Genomic DNA, 21966 nt, shown 5'->3' on the forward strand with positions numbered 1-21966 from the left:
AATAACTGGCTCTAGGGATGCATATAGAATAGCATTTGACAAATTTTGCTATTTCATAATGCAATAATACAACATTTTTGTGGGAAAATTTTTGTGTACTATCCTAAAATTGACCACACAATTGAAATATTTTTTCATATCTCTTGCTGGCTTGACTATTGGTATAGTCAGATGAAGGAAAAATTAAAAACAGTAGACATGGAGTATTAAGTGAATTTTTCATTCTGTTTTGTATTTGTGTTTGAAACTGATCTGCTAGAGACCACTTACTTAACAAATGGATGGCACACACTCAGGGTCATCAGATATAAAATCAAATCCAACATACTAAAAAAGTAAAGAATACATTTGACAGAAATTACTTTTATTTACAAAAATTCATTACATACAATCTGCATATTTTTATTGGACCAAGAACTGTCCTCTCCATTTACAAAACCCAAAACAAAATAAACCTGATGGATAAGTAATATTCCCCTCAGTCTCCTTAAGTGCACCATGTCCATGTTTTTAATGCTCATCTCAATGTCCTGAGTTTCCAGTTACATTACTACTCTATTCACTGTAGTTATCAAGCTAAAGCAAAGAAAATCAAATTAAGTCTGAAGTTTTCACCAAGGGGTTGAAGGAATCATCAATGCCAAAAGCAACATTACTGATGAAGACATGGAGAGAGTTCGGAGGGCTGACTGAGCACTAGTGATTTTCCCACCTGTGAAAAGGAGAAGCATTAAATAGATAGAATTATTGTGGCTTTGCCTGAGCTAGGATAAACTCATTTTTTAGGTATGTTAAGACAAATGAATGCAATATCAATCCTGTTTCTGATGAGAGTTTTCCTTGTGTTTAGGAAATAAGAGGTTGTCTGGGGTTCTCAAAAGATATACTGAGGGCAGAAGTATATATGGAATAGTGTCTTTAAAAGGCTGTGTCACCTTGAACAAATGTATATAATCATATATATATATATAACATCAATCAAATATATCTAAAACAAATATATCTAAGTGTGACTTTCAACAATGAGAAACTGATGGAAAACATCCCAAATTCCAGGTATGAGAATAAAATAATTTCTATAGTGCAAAATTCAGGACATGGAATAAAAATAATTAGCAAAAGTTTGTGGCAACTAGAATTCATAATTCAATGAAGTAAAATTTTAAATTTAATCATAAAATATTTAATTTACATATGGATCTTTAATTGAGTTTACAATGAGCAGGCTTAACTTCTGGATTTGTTTGAATGGAGATTCTCACGCCAAACTCGGCAAAGAAGAGCTATCTTTCATTACTCTTGCCAGGGCTTCCCAGGTGGCACTACTGAGAAAGAACCTGCCTGCCAATTCAGGAGACATAAGAGATGCTGGTTTGATCCTTGGGTTGGGAAGATCCCCTGGAGGAGGAAATGACAACCTCTTCCAGTATTCTTGCCTGGAGACTGTCATGGACAAAGGAGACTGGCAGTCTACAGTCCATAGGGTTGCAAAGATTCGGACACTACTTTCATCTTGATACAAAAGCATTGTATGTAGTTAATGTATTGGGGTGGCTGCTTGATTAAACTCACTAATTTGGATGGATTTTTGTGAAGTAGTTTTGATAGCACCATAAATTCACAAACTAAGTATCATTCTTAGATTTTCAGTTATTCAAGCCAGAAGCCTTGGAACATACCATCATCATGATTGATTTCTAGTGAATGCTTACTATATGCCAAGTACTGTACTAAGCCCTTTATATAGACTATCTTATTTGATCTTCACAACATTCCTATGCAGTATCTGCTATTGTTTATCCCAGTGTTGCTGATGATACTGGGGCTTTAAAAGATCATAGAACTTATTTAAAGTCATTGAATTAGGGATTAGGGGAAAGATATGCTCTTATGTATTATCTCTATTAAAACAATGATTGGCCTTAATTAAAAACATAATGATAGATTAATAATAAAATGTACCAACCACTTTTTGGAATCATCCTTCTGTCAAGCTGTCCTCTCTGGCCAGATTGAGTGTAACAGAATTCTAGGTGTGCTTTTTCTTATAAGATTGACTCTCAGTTTATTTTCCAGACATATTTAAGAACTGAAGAAACCTTTTTTTTGTAAACCACACATACACACACCCAAAGCAGCAAATCTTCTTTCCTGTGAAAATTTTTACAGCTAAGGTGCTAATAAAATCTATTATTCAACATGTTGGAGAACGTTACATATATTTCAACTTGTACCAAATAGGGTCATTGTGAAGTGCATGGCCACATGTGAGCTATAAGAAAAGTTTGATGGCAAAGCCTCACTGGAGTGTGCATGCATAATAAATAAAAACTATGAAAGCATTCTTTCTATTTATATGAGAGTGGCTGCATGCTTGTTAAATCAACTTACATGACACTTGTACAAAAAAACCTCCTCACTTTCAGAATGTTAAGTAGGGTCTATATCTCAAATTCCATATAGAATCCATGAAAGGAAACCATGCTATTTCAGCATAGCAAAACATGAGCAAAAACAAACAACAACAACAACAAAAATTGAATCAATTTCTAGTCTCAGATATGAAACTAATTAACTATTTCCCTTGAGCAGGTCATTTAGCTTCTTAGCCTTTTGGGTTTTAGAAAAGAGATAAGAATGAAACCTATTGTTGCTCCTGTTTTATGGGTCTAATACCAGGAGATTGAACACTATTAAAGATCAGGAAATGGGTTGACTGGACGAAGTATTATCAACTGAAACATAAAAGTTGACAATTTCACTTGAGAATGATTGCTCAATAAATAATGCTCATGTGCTGTGCTGTGCTGTCAGTCATGTCTGTTTGCGACCCCACGGACTGTAGCCTGTCAGGCTTCTCTGTCCATGGAATTCTCCAGGCAAGAATATTGGAGTGGGTTGCCATGCCTTTCTCCGGGGTATCTTCCTGACCCAGGGATCGAATCCAGGTCTCCTGCATTGCATTCAGAACCTAGGTCTGCTGCATTGTGCGTGGATTCTTTACATCTGAGTCACCACAGAAGCCCAAATAATAATGCTCATAATTACCCATTAATTAAATGTACATTAAACACTTTTTATTTAAGGCTTTAATAAAAATTACCTAATATTTTTTCAATGAGAGATTTATGTCTTTAGTGTAATCTTTTGCATTTTCTTTTCACAAACTCAATGAAATGATTACTTTCTTCAGAATTTGTAAAATCTCCCTTCTTTTAATGTTTTTCTCTTGCTGATATAATAATGGTGGCAGTGGGTGTGAATTCCAGTTCTTCCTCTTAGTATTAATAATAGTATTAAGTATAGTATTAATTATAGTATGATCTTAGGCAAATTACTTACATTTTCTCCAGAAAACAAAAATGCCACCTACCTCACAGATTGTTAAGAAAATTAAATAAGTTGTTAAGCATTTAAAATTGTGTTAAACTTATAGCAAGGGCTCTATAACTTTTCTATAAAAGTTAGAAATGATTAATATTGCTGATAATAATAATGATGTTCAAATAAATTCTAGCAATCTAGTATACAGCATCATGATTGCAATTAATGAAATGTAATATATATTTAAGGTTGCTAGAACTAAGATCATGGCATCTGGTCCCATCACTTCATGGGAAATAGATGGGGAAACAGTGGAAACAGTGTCAGACTTTATTTTGGGGGGCTCCAAAATCACTGCAGATGGTGATTGCAGCCATGAAATTAAAAGACGCTTACTCCTTGGAAGGAAAGTTATGACCAACCTTGATAGCATATTCAAAAGCAGAGATATTACTTTGCCAACAAAAGTCTTAGTCAAGGCTATGGTTTTTCCAGTGGTCATGTATGGATGTGAGAGTTGGACTGTGAAGAAAGCTGAGCACCAAAGAATTGATGCTTTTGAACTGTGGTGTTGGAGAAGACTCTTGAGAGTCCCTTGGACTGCAAGGACATCCAACCAGTCCATTCTAAAGGAGATCAGCCCTGGGTGTTCTTCAGAAGGAATGATGCTAAAGCTGGAACTCCAGTACTTTGGCCACCTTATGCGAAGAGTTGACTCATTAGAAAAGACTCTGATGCTGGGAGGGATTTGGGGCAGGAGGAGAAGGGGACGACAGAGGATGAGATGGCTGGATGGCATCACTGACTCGATGGACATGAGTCTGAGTGAACTCCGGGAGTTGGTGATGGACAGGGAGACTTGGCGTGCTGCAATTCATAGGGTCGCAGAGTCAGACACTACTGAGCGACTGAACTGAAGAATGTAAATTCAAAATGTTCTCATCACAAGAAAGAATTAGCAATTATATGGTCTGATGGAGGTATCAGCTATATTTTTTGATATATTTGTGTACAGATGTATAATATATGTGTATCATATCCACTCTTGTACACCTTAAATTTGCACAATGTTAAATTTCAGTTATATTTCAAAATAAAGCTGGAAAAAGAAGAAATGCAATGAAATTTATACTATATCTTGAAATCAATAAACCTAATAGTATTTTAATTTTTAAAAACTTTCCTTTTAAAATTTCCTGCCCCTCACTGTCCATTATCTAATGATAAAAGCAGTCATTACAATAGAGAAATAGATATATTAAGCTAGAGTGATAGTGAAAGGCAAAGGAGAAAGGGAAATATAATCCAACTAAATGCAGAGTTCCAGAGACTAGCAAGGAGAGAAAGAAAGCCTTTTTAAAGGAATAATGCAAACAAATAGAGGAAAACGATAGAATGGGAAAGACTAGAGACTAATTTTCTCTTCAAGAAAATTAGAGATACCAAGGGAACATTTCATGCAAAAATGGGCACAATAAGGGACAGAAATGTTAAGGACATAATGGAAGCAGAAATGATTAAGAAGAGTTGGCAGGAATACACAGAAAGTGAAAGTGAAAAGTGAAAGTGAAGTCGCTCAGTCGTGTCCGACTCTTTGTGACCCCATGGGCTGTAGCCTACCAGGCTCCTCTGTCCATGGGATTTTCCAGGCTACAGTCCTGGAGTGGATTGCCATTTCCTTATCCAGGGGATCTTCCCAACCCAGAGATTGAACCTGGGTCTCCCACATTGTAGACAGACGCTTTACCGTCTGAGCCACCAGGGAAGACCAGAAGAACTATGCAAAAAAGGTCTTAATGACCCTGATAACCACAAAGGTGTGGTCACTCACCTAGAGCCAGACATCCTGGAGTGTGACGGCAAGTGGACCTTAGGAAGCACCACTATGAACAAAGCTAGTGGAGATGATGGAATTCCAGCTGAACTATTTCAAATCCTAAAAGATGATGCTGACATACACTCAATATGTCAGGAAATTTGGAAAACTCAGCAGTGGCCACAGGACTGTAAAAGGTCAGTTTTCATTCCAACCCCAAAGAAGGGCAATGCCAAGAAATGTTCATACTACCATGCAGTTGCACTCATTTCACATGCTAGTAAGATATTGTTCAAAATCCTTCAAGCTAGGTCTACAATATATGAACCAAGAACTTCTAGATGTAGAAGCTGGATTTCTAACAGGCAGAGGAACAAGAGATCAAATTGCCAATATCTGCTGGATCATAGAAAAAGTGAGAGAATTCCAGAGAAACATCTACTTTTGTTTCATTGACTACACCAAAGCCTTTGATTGTGTGGATCACAACAAACTGTGGAAAATTCTTAAAGAGATGGAATACCAGACCATCTTACCTGCCTTCTGATAAATGTGTATGTGAGTCAAGAAGCAACAGTTAGAACTGGACATGGGACAATGGACTGGTTCAATATTGGGAAAGGGTACACCAAGGCTATATATTGTAACCTTGCTTATTTAACTTATATACAGAATATATCATGTGAAATGCTCTGGTGGATGAAGTAGAAGCTGGAATCAAGATTGCTGGGAGAAATATCAACAGTCTCGTATTTGAAGATGATACCCTGTAATGGCAGAAAATGAAGAGGAACTAAAGAGCCTCTTGAAGAAGGTGAAAGGGGATAGTGAAAAAGCTGGCTTAAAACTTAACATTCAAAACACTAAGATCATGGTATCTGGTCCCATCACTTCATGGGAAATAGATGGGGAAACAATGGAAACAGTGACAGACTTTATTTTCTTGGGCTCCAAAATGACTTCATATGGTGACTGCATCCATGAAAGATGTATGGCAAAACCAATACAATATTGTAAAGTAACTATCCTTCAATTAATAAATAAATAAATTTAAATAAATAAATAAATAAATTTAAATTAAAAAAAAATCAAATAAAAGATGCTTGCTCTTTGGAAGAAAAGCTCTGACAAACCTAGACAGTACCTTAGAAATCAAAGACACCACTTTCACAACAAAGGTCCATCTAGTCAAAGCTATGATTTTTCCAGTAGGCATGTGTGGATATGAGCATTGAACCATAAAAAAGGCTGAATGTCAAAGAATTTATGCATTTGAATTGTGGTGCTGAAGAAGACTCTTGGGAGTCCCTTGGACAGCAAAGAGATCCAACCAGTCAACTCTAGAAAGGAAATCAACCATTGACATTCACTGGAAGGACTGATGCTGAAGCTCCAATACTTTGGCCACCTGATGCAAAGTGTCAGCTTATTGGAAAAAAACCCTGATGCTGGGATAGGTTGAAGGCAAGAGGAGAAGGGAATGACAGTGGATGAGATGACTGGATGGCACCACCGACTCAATAGACATGAGTTTGAGTAAACTTTAGGAGATGGACAGGGAAGGACAGGGGTGCCTGGCATACTGCAGTACATGGGGTTGCAGAGTCGGACATGACTTTACAGCTGCTCCTGCTGCTAAGTCGCTTCAGTCGTGTCCGACTCTGTGAGACCCCATAGACAGCAGCCCACCGGGCTCCCCCATCCCTGGGATTCTCCAGGCAAGATTACTGGAGTGGGTTGCCATTTCCTTCTCCATTGCATGAAAGTGAAAAGTGAAAGTGAAATCGCTCAGTTGTGTCCGACTCTTAGCGACCCCATGGACTTCAGCCTACCAGGCTCCTCTGTCCATAAGAGCAAAACCGGTTTAAAAGCAGTATTGCAAAGCCCACATGGCCGGCAGTGTACTTCTTGTGGTCAGTGAAGACTGGGGATTTTCTCAAATAAGATATTTTAATGAGACTGTTAACTTCTTAGATTGTGGAAATTTCACAGTTGTAGGTGGGCCACCATGGTTTGCATTAATCAGAAGATCATATACTATTCTGGCTTCCTGGGTGGTTCAGTAATAACGAATCTGCTTGCCATTGCAGCAGATGCAGGAGACTTGGGTTTGATCCTCTCGTTGGGAAGATGCCTTGGAGAAGGAAAGGGCAACCAAGTCTACTATTCTTGCCTGAAAAATCCATGAACAGAGGAGCCTGGCAGGCTACAGTCCATGGGGTGGCAAAGAGTTGGACACAAATGAGCAGTGGAGCATACCTGCATATAACAATCAGAGGATAAGAGTAGAGAACCTTCAAAGTCTCTGAACCGTGTAATCCATCATGTTAATTTTGATGAGGTTTACATGATGTTAATGTTAGTGGTTATCAAATTAAGCCTACTGTATCAAAACTTACCTGCATATGATGGGACCCTGATTTGGGAACTAGCGGTTCCATCCCCTCCTTCACCATATGCTCGCACTTCAATGACATAGACTCCAGCATCGGGGAGTGGGACTTCTGCGTGAGGTTTCTGCGTTTCAATAACTTGACTGTTGCTGTGACCCTCTTGCCTATAAAAAACCTGGAAATGATGACAGATTTTTAATCATTTGATAGTCAATCAAGGATTCCAAATATCACATTCTGTCTCCTGTATATCACATTCTGAGCTAAGTAGAGGGAGCTTACAGCTTAGGCAGATATGCAAGCCAATGTAATGTATATGTTATATACAGCAATGGAAATGTATGCAAGGGGCTATGGGAATGCAGAAGAGAGTTTAATCCCCTCCAGTGGTTTAGGGAAGGCTCCTAAGCAACTAAACCACCACCTAAGAGACGGTGGTGCTGAGCTAAATATTTAAAATTAAAAAAAAAAAAAAGATAAGTAGAGCTCACAAGTTGGAGAAGGAGAGCAGAAAAATTTTTCAGAGATAAGAGAAGATGAAAAAAAACATCTAAGTAATAAGAAAGCAGTAGTATTAGAAGACAGTTGAGAACAGTGAGAAACTGATGCTAGAGAAGTAGGCAGTAAGGGGTCAGATCATTGAAAATGTTTTATTCCTGGCTAATGAAGTGAATAGTATCCTGAGGAAGAACTCAAAATTGTTATCTTCAAATCATCTGAAAGGAGTAATCAGAAAATTTTTAAATATATCAATAATAAAACCTTAATAATGTAGAAGATGGCTGAAAAGTTAAAAACAAAAGTGTATTTTTAATTTTACCTTTGCATTTACTTTTTGATGAATTGGCATTTGGATATATTAGATAGCCAAGTTAAGGCCTTTTTCTTTTTTTAAAAATATTTACTTAATTTATTTGGCTGCTCTCACTCTTAGTTGTGGCATGTGGGATCTAGTTTTTGTAAAGGAATTGAACTTAGGTCCCCTGCATTGGGACCATGGAGTCTTAGCCACTGTATAACAGGGAAGTCTCAAGTTAGGGCTTTTTTGACATTTGTTCATGGTACTAGAATTAAACATATATTTATGGTAAACAGAGTTTTAGAACTATAGATTAGGACACAGAATTAGCTTGTGTATATAGGTTAGTAAACTAAGGTTGTAGAGATTACACAATTTATACAAGATTATATGTTCAGTTGTGAAAGTAATTGCATTAGAAGATCAGTAATCTGATGATCAGTTCAGAGGTGTTTCACTGTATCATACTGTTTTACTCATTTGCCACCCAGTAAACTTATTTGTGTGTGCATAATAGTCAAGTAGCAGCAATGAAGATTTTAAATGCATTTTTATTCAGTTTCATTGCTTTTGTGGTTTTTCATAATTGTTAGTATAATGATCTCTTTGTGTAATGAAGAAAACAATGATTTTGTAGTCATACAGACCTGTATTCAAAACAGTCTCCTACAAAACAAAACAAAAAGCCATTTCCTACACGTTTCAGTCTGAGCAAATTTGGGCAAGTTGGTAACCTTTCTAAATTTCAAGTGCCTATACTGTAAAGAAAAACAATGTAAAAATTTCCAGCACAGGATCTGGTAAGCTTAAAGAGAAAGTGACTTCTTCTGTTGTTATTATTGTTCATTGTCAGTGGTCAGTATTTACATCATAAAAGATTAACTGCATTGGAAAACTAGAAAAATTATAATAGATTTTTCTTATTAAAAATGTGTTTGAACTTGACTAACCTACATAAAAGAAAAAGAAAATTAAATGTAAGTTTCACATATTGAAGCCTGCTTGTACTTAATCCTCCTTTTTTGCATTCTGGTAGCATATGCTCCCTCCATTTTATTTCCTCTGTCTTTCATGGATTTCAATTTACTTCTGGTCATGGGAGAGAAGTAAATTCTCTGTAAAAGTATATAACATGTGCAATAATTCTATCTATTGAAATCCTTAGAAGGAAGGATGCCATAAGTTCAACATAGTTGGGAAATGAAAAAAAGTCACGGACTATTTCACTGGATATCTCATGTAGGTCAGGCACAGTGATATATACTAGAAATTTAGAGAATAAGAACACATGGTTCTGCTCTCTTGGCACTTACAGTGGAGACAAGCAATGCAATCAAGTGTTCTGTGTACTGCAATAGGAAACATATTTGATGCTATAGCCACGTACAGAGCAGTACAGATTTGGGAATCAGAAGCTCTTCTAGGAGGATGCCTATACCAGGTTTTTTGGCTTTAAAAGAAACGACAATTGTATCATAATTTATGATTCTCATTTTGACTCTAGTAGCATAAAGAATTAGAATTCTGTTCATCTACATTAGATAATTAGAAAGCGAATTTATGGCAACAAAAAAGTATGTAAATTGGTGAGGATTGGCAGGGGAGTAACTATTTTAGAGGACATTGTTATTATGGTTCAATAAATTACAATTCTTATGACAATGAAAAATGCAACCAGTAATGCATATCTAATGTTGCTGTAAAATCCAGAGTTGAAGAAAAATTTGTGGATAGGTTGAGATTTAAGAACAAAAGGTAAGGGCAGGAAATACCAGTTAATGGCAGCAAAATGAGTTTGAGATTAAATGTGGCTTTTATCAATATATCCAGGGAGATGTAGTACTATAAGAGAGTAAGTAGGTATAATAAGTGAAAAGATACAATAAATTAATGGTTAGTCTTAGGTGATTTAGAGAATATTCATTCATTGTAGAATCCTGATTTAGAAAAGATGAATACAAATGACAAATATGAGATGGTTAAGGAACTATCAAGACATGTCAGAAATAGTTATTGACAGTAACAAGACCAGGGAGTACTTTGAGAACCTGGACATTTATAGATTGACTGTTACAATAATGACTATCTCCAGACATAAAGTGTCTATTTTCAAGACTATTCTCAAATTCTACTTAAAAACCTGAGAACCGTGGGTTAGCCAAAGAGATGATTCTAAACAAACAATAATGCCATCCTGCTATTCTTAAAGGCATGATATGGTATTGGCTAATCTGTACGTCTTATGGTAAAAGTAATGGTGTGAGTAAGTCTAAAAATATAGCAGAATAAATTTTTGCTAGTTTTGCCCACAAGTGCCGTTGGAAGGATGGATCTTATTAAACAAAAGGGCTATACACTAGTACTTCTCAGGTGGTGCAGCGGTAAAGAATCTGCCTGCCAATGCAGAAGACACAAGAGACACAAGGTTTCCCAAATCATCCCACCCAGAGGGATGGTGTCAGAGGGGAGGTGGGAGGGGTGTTCAGGATTGGAAACACGTGTACACCTGTGGTGGATTCATGTTGATGTGTGGCAAAACCAATACAATATTGTAAAGTAAAAAAAAAAGAAAAGAAAAAAAAGAGAGAGAGAGAGAGACAAGATTTGATCTCTGGGTAGCTAAGATCCTCTGGGTTAGGAAATGGCAAACTGCTCCAATATTCTTGCCTGGAAAATTCCATGGACAGAGGAACCTGGCAGGCTATAGTTCATGGGGTTGCAAAGAGTTGGACACAACTGAGTGACTGAGAACACACATACAGTCACCAGCGGAGCATCTTGAGGACAATTGCTCTTCAGAATAGTGAGTGATGAATCCAAAGTCCCAGTGGCTGTGGGTGCGTAAGGAGGAATCAGTGAGATAGTAGAATCTGTGTGAAAAGAAGGTGGGAGCACAAGTACCAGTGAGGAGCCTCAGCTGTAAGATGACTACAAGGACCTTTAAGAACTGGATTTCCTGTTGGCAATTTCATATGTGTGTTTGCATGTTGTGCCTTTCAGTCTACTATCCCCCACTGACATTTCCATAAGGTCTTCTTTGTATATGTTATTCAGTTCAGTCACTCCATCATGTACAACTCTTTGCGACTCCATGAAATGCAGCACACCAGGCCTCCCTGTCCATCACCAATTCCTGGAATATACTCAAACTCATGTCCATTGAGTCGCTGATGCCGTCCAACCATCTCATCCTCTGTAGTCCTCTTCTCCTCCTGCCCCCAATCCCTCCCAGCATCACGGTCTTTTCAAATCTGTCAGTTCTTTGCATGAGGCAACCAAAGTGCTGGAGTTCCAGCTTCAAGATCAGTCCTTCCAATGAACACCCAAGACTGATCTTCTTTAAGATGGACTGGTTGGATTTCCTTGCAGTCCAAGGGACTCTCAAGAATCTTCTCCAACACCACAGTTCAAAAGGATTGATTCTTCAGTGCTCAGCTTTCTTTATAGTCCAACTCTCACATCCATACATGACTACTGGAAAAACCATAGCCTTGACTAGATGGAGCTTAGTTGACAAAGTAATGTCTCTGCTTTTTAATATGCTGTCTAGGTTGGTCATAACTTTCCTTCCAAGGAGCAAGCGTCTTTTAATTTCATGACTGCAATCACCATCTGCATTGATTTTGATGTCCCCCAAAATAAAGTCAGCCACTGTTTCCACTGTTTCCCCATCTACTTGCCATGAAGTGATGGGACCAGAGGCCATAATCTTAAGTTTCCTGAATGTTGAGCTTTAAGCCAACTTATTAACTCTCTTCTTTCATTTTCATTAAGAGGCTTTTTAGTTCTTCTTCACTTTCTGCCATAAGGGTGGTGTCATCTACATATCTGAGGTTATTGATATTTCTCCTGGCAATCTTGATTCCAGCTTATGCTTCCTCCAGCGTTTCTCATGATGTACTCTGCATAGAAGTTAAATAAGCAGAGTGAAAATATACAGCGTACTCCTTGACGTACTCCTTTTCCTATTTGGAACCAGTCTGTTGTTCTGTGTCCAGTTCCTACTGTTGCTTCCTGACCGGTACACAGGTTTCTCAAGAGGCAGGTCAGGTGGTCTGGTATTCCCATCTCTTTCAGAATTTTCCACAGTTTATTGTGATCCACACAGTCAAAGTCTTTGGCATAGTCAACAAAGCAGAGATAGATGTTTTTTCAGGAACTCTCTTGCTATTTTGATAATCCAGCAGATGTTGGCAATTTGATCTCTAGTTCCTCTGCCTTTTCTGTATCCAGCTTGAACATCTGGAAGTTCATAGTTCATGTATTGCTGAAGACTGGCTTGGAGAATTTTGAGCATTACTTTACTAGCACGTGAGATGAGTGCAATTGTGCAGTAGTTTGAGCATTCTTTGGCATTGCTTTTCTTTGGGATTGGAATGAAAACTGACTTTTTCCAGTCTTGTGGCCACTGCTGAGTTTTCCAAATTTGCTGGCATATTGAGTGCAGCACTTTTACAGCATCATCTCTTAGGATTTGAAATAGCTCAACTGGAATTCCATCACCTCTACTAGCTTTGTTCGTAGTGATGCTTCCTAAGGCCCACTTGACTTCACATTCCAGGATGTCTGGCTCCAGGTGACTGATCATACCATCATGATTATCTGGGTCGTGAAGCTCTTTTTTTTCTACAGGTCTTCTGTGTATTCTTGCCACCTCTTCTTAATATCTTCTGTTTCTGTTAGGTCCATACAATTTCTGTCCTTTATTGTGCCCATATTTGCATGAAATGTTCCCTTGGTATCTCTAATTTTCTTGAAGAGATCTCTAGTCTTTCCCATTCTGTTCTTTTCCTCTATTTCTTTGCATTGATTACTGAGGAAGGCTTTCTCATCTCTCCTTGCTATTCTTTGGAACTCTGCATTCAAATGGGTATATCTTTCCTTTTCTCCTTTGCTTTTCACGTCTCTTCTTTTCACAGCTATTTGGAAGGCCTCCTCAGACAGTCATTTTACTTGTCTGCATTTATTTTCCATGGGGATGGTCTTGATCCCTGTCTCCTGTACAATGTCACAAACCTCCATCCATAGTTCATCAGGCACTCTATCTATCAGATCTAGTCTTTACATCTATTTCTCACTTCCACTGTATAATATTAAGGGATTTGATTTAGGTCATACCTGAATGGTCTAGTGGTTTTCCCCACTTTCTTCAATTTAAGCCTGAATTTGGCAATAAGGAGTTCATGATCTGAGCCACAGTCAGCTCCCAGTCTTGTTTTTGCTGACTGTATAGAGCTTCTCCATCTTTAGCTTCAAAGAATATAATCAATCTGATTTTGGTATTGGCCATCTGGTGATGTCCATGTGTAGAGTCTTCTCTTGTGTTGTTGCAAGAGAGTGTTTGCTATGACCAGTTTGTTATGACCAGGGTGTTTGCTATGACCATATGTATATGTTATATATATACATGTATATATACACACACACATTATATGTCATGTTATATATACATGGTATACATATACACGTCTTCATGTTATACAAGCCATTTCTTTCCTAATTTTTAAAATATGATGAAAAACATATAAGCATAATCAAATATAGAAATGATTGCATAAACTATTATGTATGAGTCATTTTAACTTGTGGAGATCACAGTAAAGGGCTGAATCCCATATTTGGAGTGAATATAAGATAAAAGAACAACTGTAAGATACAGGAAGCTCTCCTGGAGGAGGGCATGGCAATCCACTCCAGTATTCTTGCCTGGAGAATCCCACAGACAGAGGAGCCTGGAGAACCAGAGTCCATAAGGTAACAAAGAGTCTGATGCAACTGAAGTGACTTAGCATGCATGCAAGATATAGTCAATCAAAGAGACTAGCATGGCCATAGACCTTATGCTCCCTGAAAAACTGGAGAAATATATGGATGGGCTATAGGCTGTGGAATATATTTTTAATACAAGTGTACCTATGTCTCAGGAGTCTGGCAGGCTCTAACTAGTAGCTAAATGGAATAAACTAATGAAAATTCTTATGTATTGATGGATCATATAGTAAGTAGTAAGCTTTGAGCCTGATCCTCCCATACTTTCTCATGCTCTATAAATAGCAGAAAGCAGAGGTAAAGGGGAAGATGTACGGTGAAATGTTAGTTGTTCAGACATGTCTGACTTTTTGCAACCCCATGGACTGTAGCCCACCAAGCTCCTCTGTTCATGGAATTCTCCAGGCACAAATACTGGAGTGGGTAACCCAGCTATTCCCCTCTCTAGGGGATAGAATCTTGGTCTCCTGCATTACAGGTGGATTCTTTACCATCTGAGCCACCAGAAAAGGTGAAGGGGTTGTATATTGGGAAAGGACATTTCCACCGTAGATTGAAAAATGAGACCTTGGTTTCTTGGTATGTAGCCTGAAGCTCTTATACTGAATTTCTCCTGACTGCACATGTCTTTTCTGAGTGGACAGAAGTTTCTCTTGGTGGAGAGAGGGATAGTTGCTCTAGGGAAAGCATAGGCTTTGGTATTTAGCATTTATTTTCTCCTCCACTTAAGTTTAAATCTGTACAAGGAGAATATGGTAAGTATAAGATGGCTGTTCTACTTGATAATTTGAGAAGTTTCTTTCATAGCATAAAGAAAAAGAAAAAGAAAACCCACTCCCAAGATCATTAAGGAGAATTACGGCTGAATATAAAAGCAGAGAATATATCAGCTGAGAAAAGAAGAGAAGCTAAAAGCAATGGAGAAAAGGAAAGGTATACCCATTTGACTACAGAGATCCAAAGAATAGCAAGGAGAGATAAGAAAGCCTTCCTAAGTGAACAATGTAAATGAACAGAAGAAAACAATAGAATGGGAGAGACTAGAGATCTTTTCAAGAAAATTAGTGATACCAAGGGAACATTTCATGCAAAGATGGGCTCAATAATGAACAGAAATGGTATGGACCTAACACAAGCAGTATTAAGTAGCAATGGTAAGAATAAGCAGAAGAACTATACAAAAAAGATCTTCATGACCCAGATAATAACGATGGTGTGATCACTCACCTAGAATGTGAAGTCAAGTGGGACTTAGGAAGCATCACTATGAACAGAGCTAGTGGAGGTGATGGAATTACAGCTGAGCTGTCTCAAATCCTAAAAGATGATGCTGTGAAAGTGCTGCACTCAATATGCCAGCAAATTTGGAAAACTCAGCAGTGGCCACAAGACTGGAAAAAGTCAGTTTTCATTCCAATCCCAAAGAAAGGCAATGCCAAAGAATGTTCAAACTACTGTACAGTTGCACTCATCTCACATGCTAGCAAAGTAATGCTCAAAACTCTCCAAGCCAGGCTTCAGCAATATGTGAACTGAGAACTTCCAGATGTTCAAGCTGGATCTAGAAAAGGTAGAGGAACCAGAGATCAAATTGCCAACATCTGCTGGATCATGGAAAAAGCAAGAGAGTTCCAGTAAAACATCTATTTCTGCTTTATTGACTATGCCAAAGCCTTTGACTGTGTGAATCACAAAAAAAAACTTTGGAAAATTCTTGAAGAGATGGGATGACCAGAACACTTTACTTGTCTCCTGAGAAATGTGTATGCAGGTCAAGAAGCAACAGTTAGAACTGGACATGGAATAACAAACTGCTTCCAAATTGGGAAAGGAATGCATCAAGGCTGTATATTGTCAGCCTGCTTATTTAACCTATATGCAAAGTATATCATGCAAAATGCCAGGCTGGAAGAAGCACAATTGGAATCAAGTTTGCTGGGAGAAATATCAATAACCTCAGATATGCAGATACACCACCCTTATGGCAGAAAGTGAAGAGGAAGGAAAGAGTATCTTGATGAAAGTAAAAGAGGAGTATGAAAGAGCTGGCTTAAAACTCAACATTCAAAAAGCTCAGAGTGAAGTAAGCCAGAAAGAAAAGCACCAATACAGTATGCTGACACATATATACGGAATTTAGAAAGATGGTAATGATGACCCTTTATGCAAGACAGCAAAAGAGACACAAATGTATAGAACGGACTTTTGGACTCTGAGGGAGAGGGAGAGGGTGGGATGATTTGGGAGAATGGCTTTGAAACATGTATACTATCATGTAAGAAACGAAGTGCCAGTCTATGTTCAATACAGGATACAGGATGCTTGGGGCTGGTGCATGGGGATGATCCAGAGAGATGATATGGGGTGGGAGGTGGGAGGGGGATTCAGGATTGGGAGCTTGTATACACCCGTGGTGGATTCATGTCAATGTATGGCAAAACCAATACAGTATTGTAAAGTAAAATACAGTAAAAATAAAATATTTTTAAAAAACCAAAAAGCTCAGATCATGGCATCTGGTCCCACCACTTCATGGCAAGTAGATGGGGAAACAATGAAAACAGTGAGAATGCAGCCATGAAATTAAAAGATGCTTGCTCCTTTGAAGAAAAGCTATGGCAAACCCTGGAAGCATATTAGAAAACAGACACTTTACTTTGCCAACAAAAGTTTCCCTAATCAGAGCTATGGTCTTTCCAGTAGTCATGTATGGATTTGAGAGATGGACTATAAAGAAAGCTGTGCCCTGAAGAATTGATGCTTTTGAACTTTGGTGGTGGAGAAGACTCTTGAGAGTCCCTTGGACTGCAAGGATATCCAGACAGTCCATTCTAAAGGAGATCAGTCTTGAATATTCATTGGAAGGACCGGTGCTGAAGCTGAAGCTCCAATACTTTGGCCACCTGATGCGAAGAACTGACTCACTGGAAAAGACCCTGATGCTGGAAAAGATTGAAGGCAGGTGAAGGGGATGACAGAGCACAAGATATTTGGATGGCATCACCAACTTGATAGGCATGAATCTGTGCAAGCTCCAGGAGTTGGTGATGGACAGGGAAGCCTGGTGTGCTGCAGTACATGGGTCACAAAGAGTCGGATATGACTGAGCGACTGAACTGAACTGATACTTCAATCCAGAGTTATGTTGTCCTTTTTGGAAGTGCCAGTAACAGATGCAACATGTGTTAAAGATTCTAAGTATTCTAGATCCAGACCCCAAACTAGTGAGGTTTTAAAAACAAAGATTTTTTTTTTCATTTGAAAATACTTATTTGGGAAAAGTAAGTTCCAATACAGAATTGTAAAGTAAAATAAATAAATTAATTAATTAAAAAAAATAAAACCCATTGCTTTAGGAGGAGAATGTTTATTAAAACATTATATCTAGTTAAAATATATGATGCAAAAAAAAAGAAATTTATTTGAATTTTTCCCCCAGTTTTCTGACAACTGATATGTAATATATTAACGAAACATGGATTTGATTCTGAATTGGGAACTGTAAAATGAATCACATATTAATTGACCTGAAGAAGTGATGAATATGCTAAATAAGCTCCCACATTTGACTCAACTTTTTATATGGAAAGCTATCTTGTTTGAAGGTAAATAATTTGTAACCATGTCTACAAAAAACAATTATTTTTCAGCACTTTTCTGGTTCTTCATGCTTCTATTACTCTTGCTCATGAATAGAAGCTCTGATGTTTTAAAAGTATTACTATTAAATCTAGACTTAAACAAAATCCCAAGAAGTCCAAATTCTCTTGGACAGTTTCAAAGAAAAGTGAGAAATTTAACTAAATAGGTAATGCTTAACGTTTATCTGAATAGATCCAATATTAATGTGTTGCCTATGACACAATTATAAATAGTTCAATTCCATCCTTCTCTCGCTATATTCTTGCTCACTTTGAGGTCCCTGATAAATTTTGTGATAGGGAGACTGATTTTTTTTTTCTCTTAACACATTTGAATGATATTTTCCATATCATTGTGTATTTCTCTGGTAATATCTCGTCCTTATGTATGTTGCTGACACCTCAATCTCTGGAATAGGGAAGTAAGATCCATGCTTTCTTAGAAAATGGACTGATCTAACCCCAAACTCTTGCTGTTTTATCTCACTATTTTATGTTATTTTTGTATTTATTTATTTGTTTTTGGCTGCCCTGGGTCTTTGTTGCTGCCTGCGGGCTCTCTCTGGTTGCGGTGAGCAGGGGCTACTCTCTCGTTGCTGAGCATGAGCGCTAGATCATATAGGCTTGAGTAGTTGTGGTGCATGGGCTTAGCTGTGCAACAGCATGTAGAATCCTTCCAGACCAAGGATTGAACCGGTGTCCCCTCCCAACCACTGGACCACCAGGGGAGTCCATGATCTAAATCGTTGAGAATAAATTGCACCTAACTATGAAAAAGCAGAGTTCAGTGGATCACTTATGGGTCAAGTCTGTGGAACAAATCCATTTCTCCCCATATTTATCACTTCTCAGTCATTTTCACAATCTTGAAATTTCTAGATGAGGATTTTCCCTTAATTCATCCATCTTAAGCTAGACTTGATGCAAAAGATAAAATACACCATCTCTGCACTTTAAACTTCAGGCACTGACTCCTACTTCTAGTTTCCTGGCTCAAATTTACATACCATGTATATTTCTAGTGATCCCTTTTGCTTGTAAAAGCAAAGTGATAGGTCAAGATAAAAAGTGAAAATAAATTTACCCTCCTTTTGATATTGTGATTAATTGTGGAAGTTCTCTCTTACTTTGATTAGCAGGAAGTCCTCTACCACAAATTTTCCAAGAATTCTAAGAGGTGAACTCAGTCTTAATGGATCTGAATCTTTACAACCCCATGGACTGTAGCCTGCTAGACTCCTCTGTCCATGGGGTTTCCCAGGTAAGAATCCTGGAGTAGGTAGCCATTCCCTCCTTCAGAGGGTCTTCCTAACTCAGGCAATGAACCCGGGTCTCCTGCATTGCAGGCAGACTTCTTATTGTCTGAGCCAACAGGGAAGCCTCTTATTGGGTCAAGCCTACCTCAAATTAACTCACAGAAACAGAAATGATTAGTGTGTTGACATGCCCCTAGTTTTGTTAATGTATTGTGACTGCTATACACTACTATGTTTAAGAAGAGGGCTCACTATTACATTTTTGGTCTGGTAGTAGTTTTCTGGGGATGTAGTAGGAATCAAATGGCAACCCACTCCAGGATTCTTGCCTATCAAATCCCATTGACAGAGGTGCCTAGTGGGCTATAGTCCAGGAGGTTGCAAAGAGTCAGATGTGACTGACAACAGATAACAGTTGATTTTCAATATTATATCAGTTTTAGATGTGCAATATAGGGATTCAATATTTTGGCTTCTTTGCTGGTGGCTCAGATATGGTAAAGAATCTGCCTGTAATGCAGGAGACCCAGATTTGACCCTGGGGTTGGGAAGGTCCCCTGGAGAAGGAAATGACAACCCACTCCAGTATTCTTGCCTGGAGAATTCTGTTCCTGGTGGGCTGCAATCCATGGATTTGTAAAGTGTCAGACAGGACTGAGCAACTAACACTTCACTTCAGCAGGAATCAAATATCCTCCCTCTGACTATCATACTATCCACTCCACATTTGTGTGAACCTCCCTCCAGACGGTATGGGTGTTTTAACTGCACGTAGATCCTTGCCTAGGCAGCTCTTGTGTAGTTCTTCTCCAATTCATGCTCTGAAAAGGAAGATCCAATCTTGTGTTCCCTAGGTTCCATCTCATTAGTTTATATTCATGGCTACTGTTTAATTTAGCTTATATTCACATTCCTGTTCCATTGTGCCTATGTCAATAGGAGCTTTCATGCCTAGTCACCTGCCCTGTGAAAACCAGACCTTTGTAGGGGAACCCAGGCTCTACCTCAGTCATCAGTCTGAAGTCCCCTTCCCTCAAGGGTCCCTTTGCATCATTCCTGCCAATAGGTCTCCCACTGGGGATTAGTCCATCTATCAGAAGGTCTAATAAGGTAGATTCTATTTGTTACCAGCAGGCTCCTTTCTTAGAAACTAGATTTTCCCTCTTGGGGACATAAGGAGGTGAGACCATTTCAAGGAATAAAAGAAGAAAAAAAGCTCTGTCAATGTGTGCCTACTTGGCACTATTTCCACAACTAAGATGGACAACATTAGAGATTCTTCTCCCGCAACAAGGTATTCGAAGGGGTTTTGTGCTGTTTTCATTGAGATAGAACTGGCAGGCAACTTTTAAAGATCAAATTCTTCTGTTAAAATATTAAAAAGTTCTACCTAGTGGGTAAAATTCCTCCAATAACAATAAGAAAAATAGCTATTTTTTTAAGGGAGTACACTATTTTTGTTAGAAAGTGAACTTTCTATACACTAAACATTTTACACATATTGTCTTAGTTAATCCTTAAAACAATCCTCTTTGATACTATTTTTGCATTTAAAAATATTGATCTCTTTATTTTTTATTTGGCTACATCAGATCTTAGCTGCAGTACACAGGCTTTACCTGTGGGATCTTCTCATGGGATCTTCTCATCGCAGCAGACAGACTCCATTTGTTGCTCTTGGGCTCAGTAGTTGCTGCAGCATGCAGGCTTTGTTGTTCCATGGCAGGTGGGATCTTAGTTTTCTGACTTGGGATTACACCCACCACCCCTTCATTCCAAGGTGATTCTTAACCATTGTATCACCAGGGAAATCCCTTATCTTAGCTTTTTATTTATTTATTTTTTTTTTTTGAAGTTAAAATGAAACTCAGTTTAAGTAACTAGTTCAAAGTTACAGAACTGGGATTTGAACCGGTGTCTGTCTGACTTAAGGGTTGGTTCTCTTTCCCCACTCCACATAACAAATGGGAAGACCATGCTAGGAAAACACACACCTGATAATTTATACCTGTGATTAACTGCATAAGATACCTCTAGTTGGGTCAAAATGAATGTTTTCATCCTTCCTAGAAGCACTGAGCATAAAGAGATGAATAAGACAGAGGCTTTGCCTTCAATCATGTATAGTCTGGGCAGGGAGAGCAGTGAGGGAGGGTGAGCAGTGGTGTGATAAAAGGGGCAAACGTGGGCAAGGAGGAGGGTCATCTCCCCAGGAGCCCTGTGCCCAGCTTCATGTTTTCTCCAGGTTTTGTAGTGCTTCTTTTCTTTGCTGAGAGGTGCCCAAAGCCAAATGGCTCTTCCAGGCAGTCATATGCTTTCATCTACCATCTATTTTCCACTCCAGTTTGAGAGACTGCTTGCCACAGTTTTAATGAGATCAGGTTGTTTCTTGGTGATCCATCACCATTTCTGACCATACTGTTACCCTTAATCATTGAAGGGTCTACTTGCCTTAGAATACAAGGTGTGAAGATGAGGGGAAGAGTGTGGAAAGAAGAGGACTAGGGAAGAACACAGAGAGAATGGCTCACCTGTTCTCCCCCAAAGATCAAATTCAACGTCCCTGAGGATTAGGACAGATTTGAGAGTGTTTAGTGCGAGGGTGTTTATGATCCATAATTCTAGTCTGTAAGAAGTACTACAGTTTGCACCTGAACATATTCTTCTTGGGAATTATTTAACTTAAAAACGCATTTCATTTATAACTATTTCAGATTTTAGCTTCAGAATTTTAGCCCTTTGTACATCAAATACTATGTTACCATCTCAGATAATTGAACAGCCACCTAAATAATGCTTTTCAGTCTAAAGATAATCATTGAAATATTTTAAAATTCCATTATAAATAATAACCATTAATGATTCTGTATGAGTTTAAGAAATAGAATCCAATATTATGGAAGAAGAATTTGAAGTTCAGCCAATTCAATACCTAGACCACATATTTTTTAAAAGCAGAGACAAAGTT

At 38.2% G+C, this 21966-nt stretch overlaps 1 protein-coding gene across 1 annotated transcript in view; it reads right to left on the reverse strand.

Annotated features, from left to right (window-relative positions):
* Nucleotides 1-347: 347 nt before the first annotated feature.
* Nucleotides 348-21966, reverse strand: part of CNTN5 (contactin 5) — a 650920-nt gene continuing 629301 nt past the window's right edge. Inside the window, exons 21-22 of the mRNA XM_040257782.1 lie at nt 7540-7708; nt 348-712 (exon numbers count right to left, since the gene is read on the reverse strand). Of these exons, the coding sequence (XP_040113716.1) occupies nt 612-712; nt 7540-7708 (270 nt within the window). The 3' untranslated portion in view covers nt 348-611. The remainder of the gene's footprint in view (nt 713-7539; nt 7709-21966) is intronic.

The sequence above is a fragment of the Oryx dammah genome, unplaced genomic scaffold (assembly GCF_014754425.2).
Source record: "Oryx dammah isolate SB20612 unplaced genomic scaffold, SCBI_Odam_1.1 HiC_scaffold_17, whole genome shotgun sequence".
NCBI lineage: Eukaryota > Metazoa > Chordata > Mammalia > Artiodactyla > Bovidae > Oryx > Oryx dammah.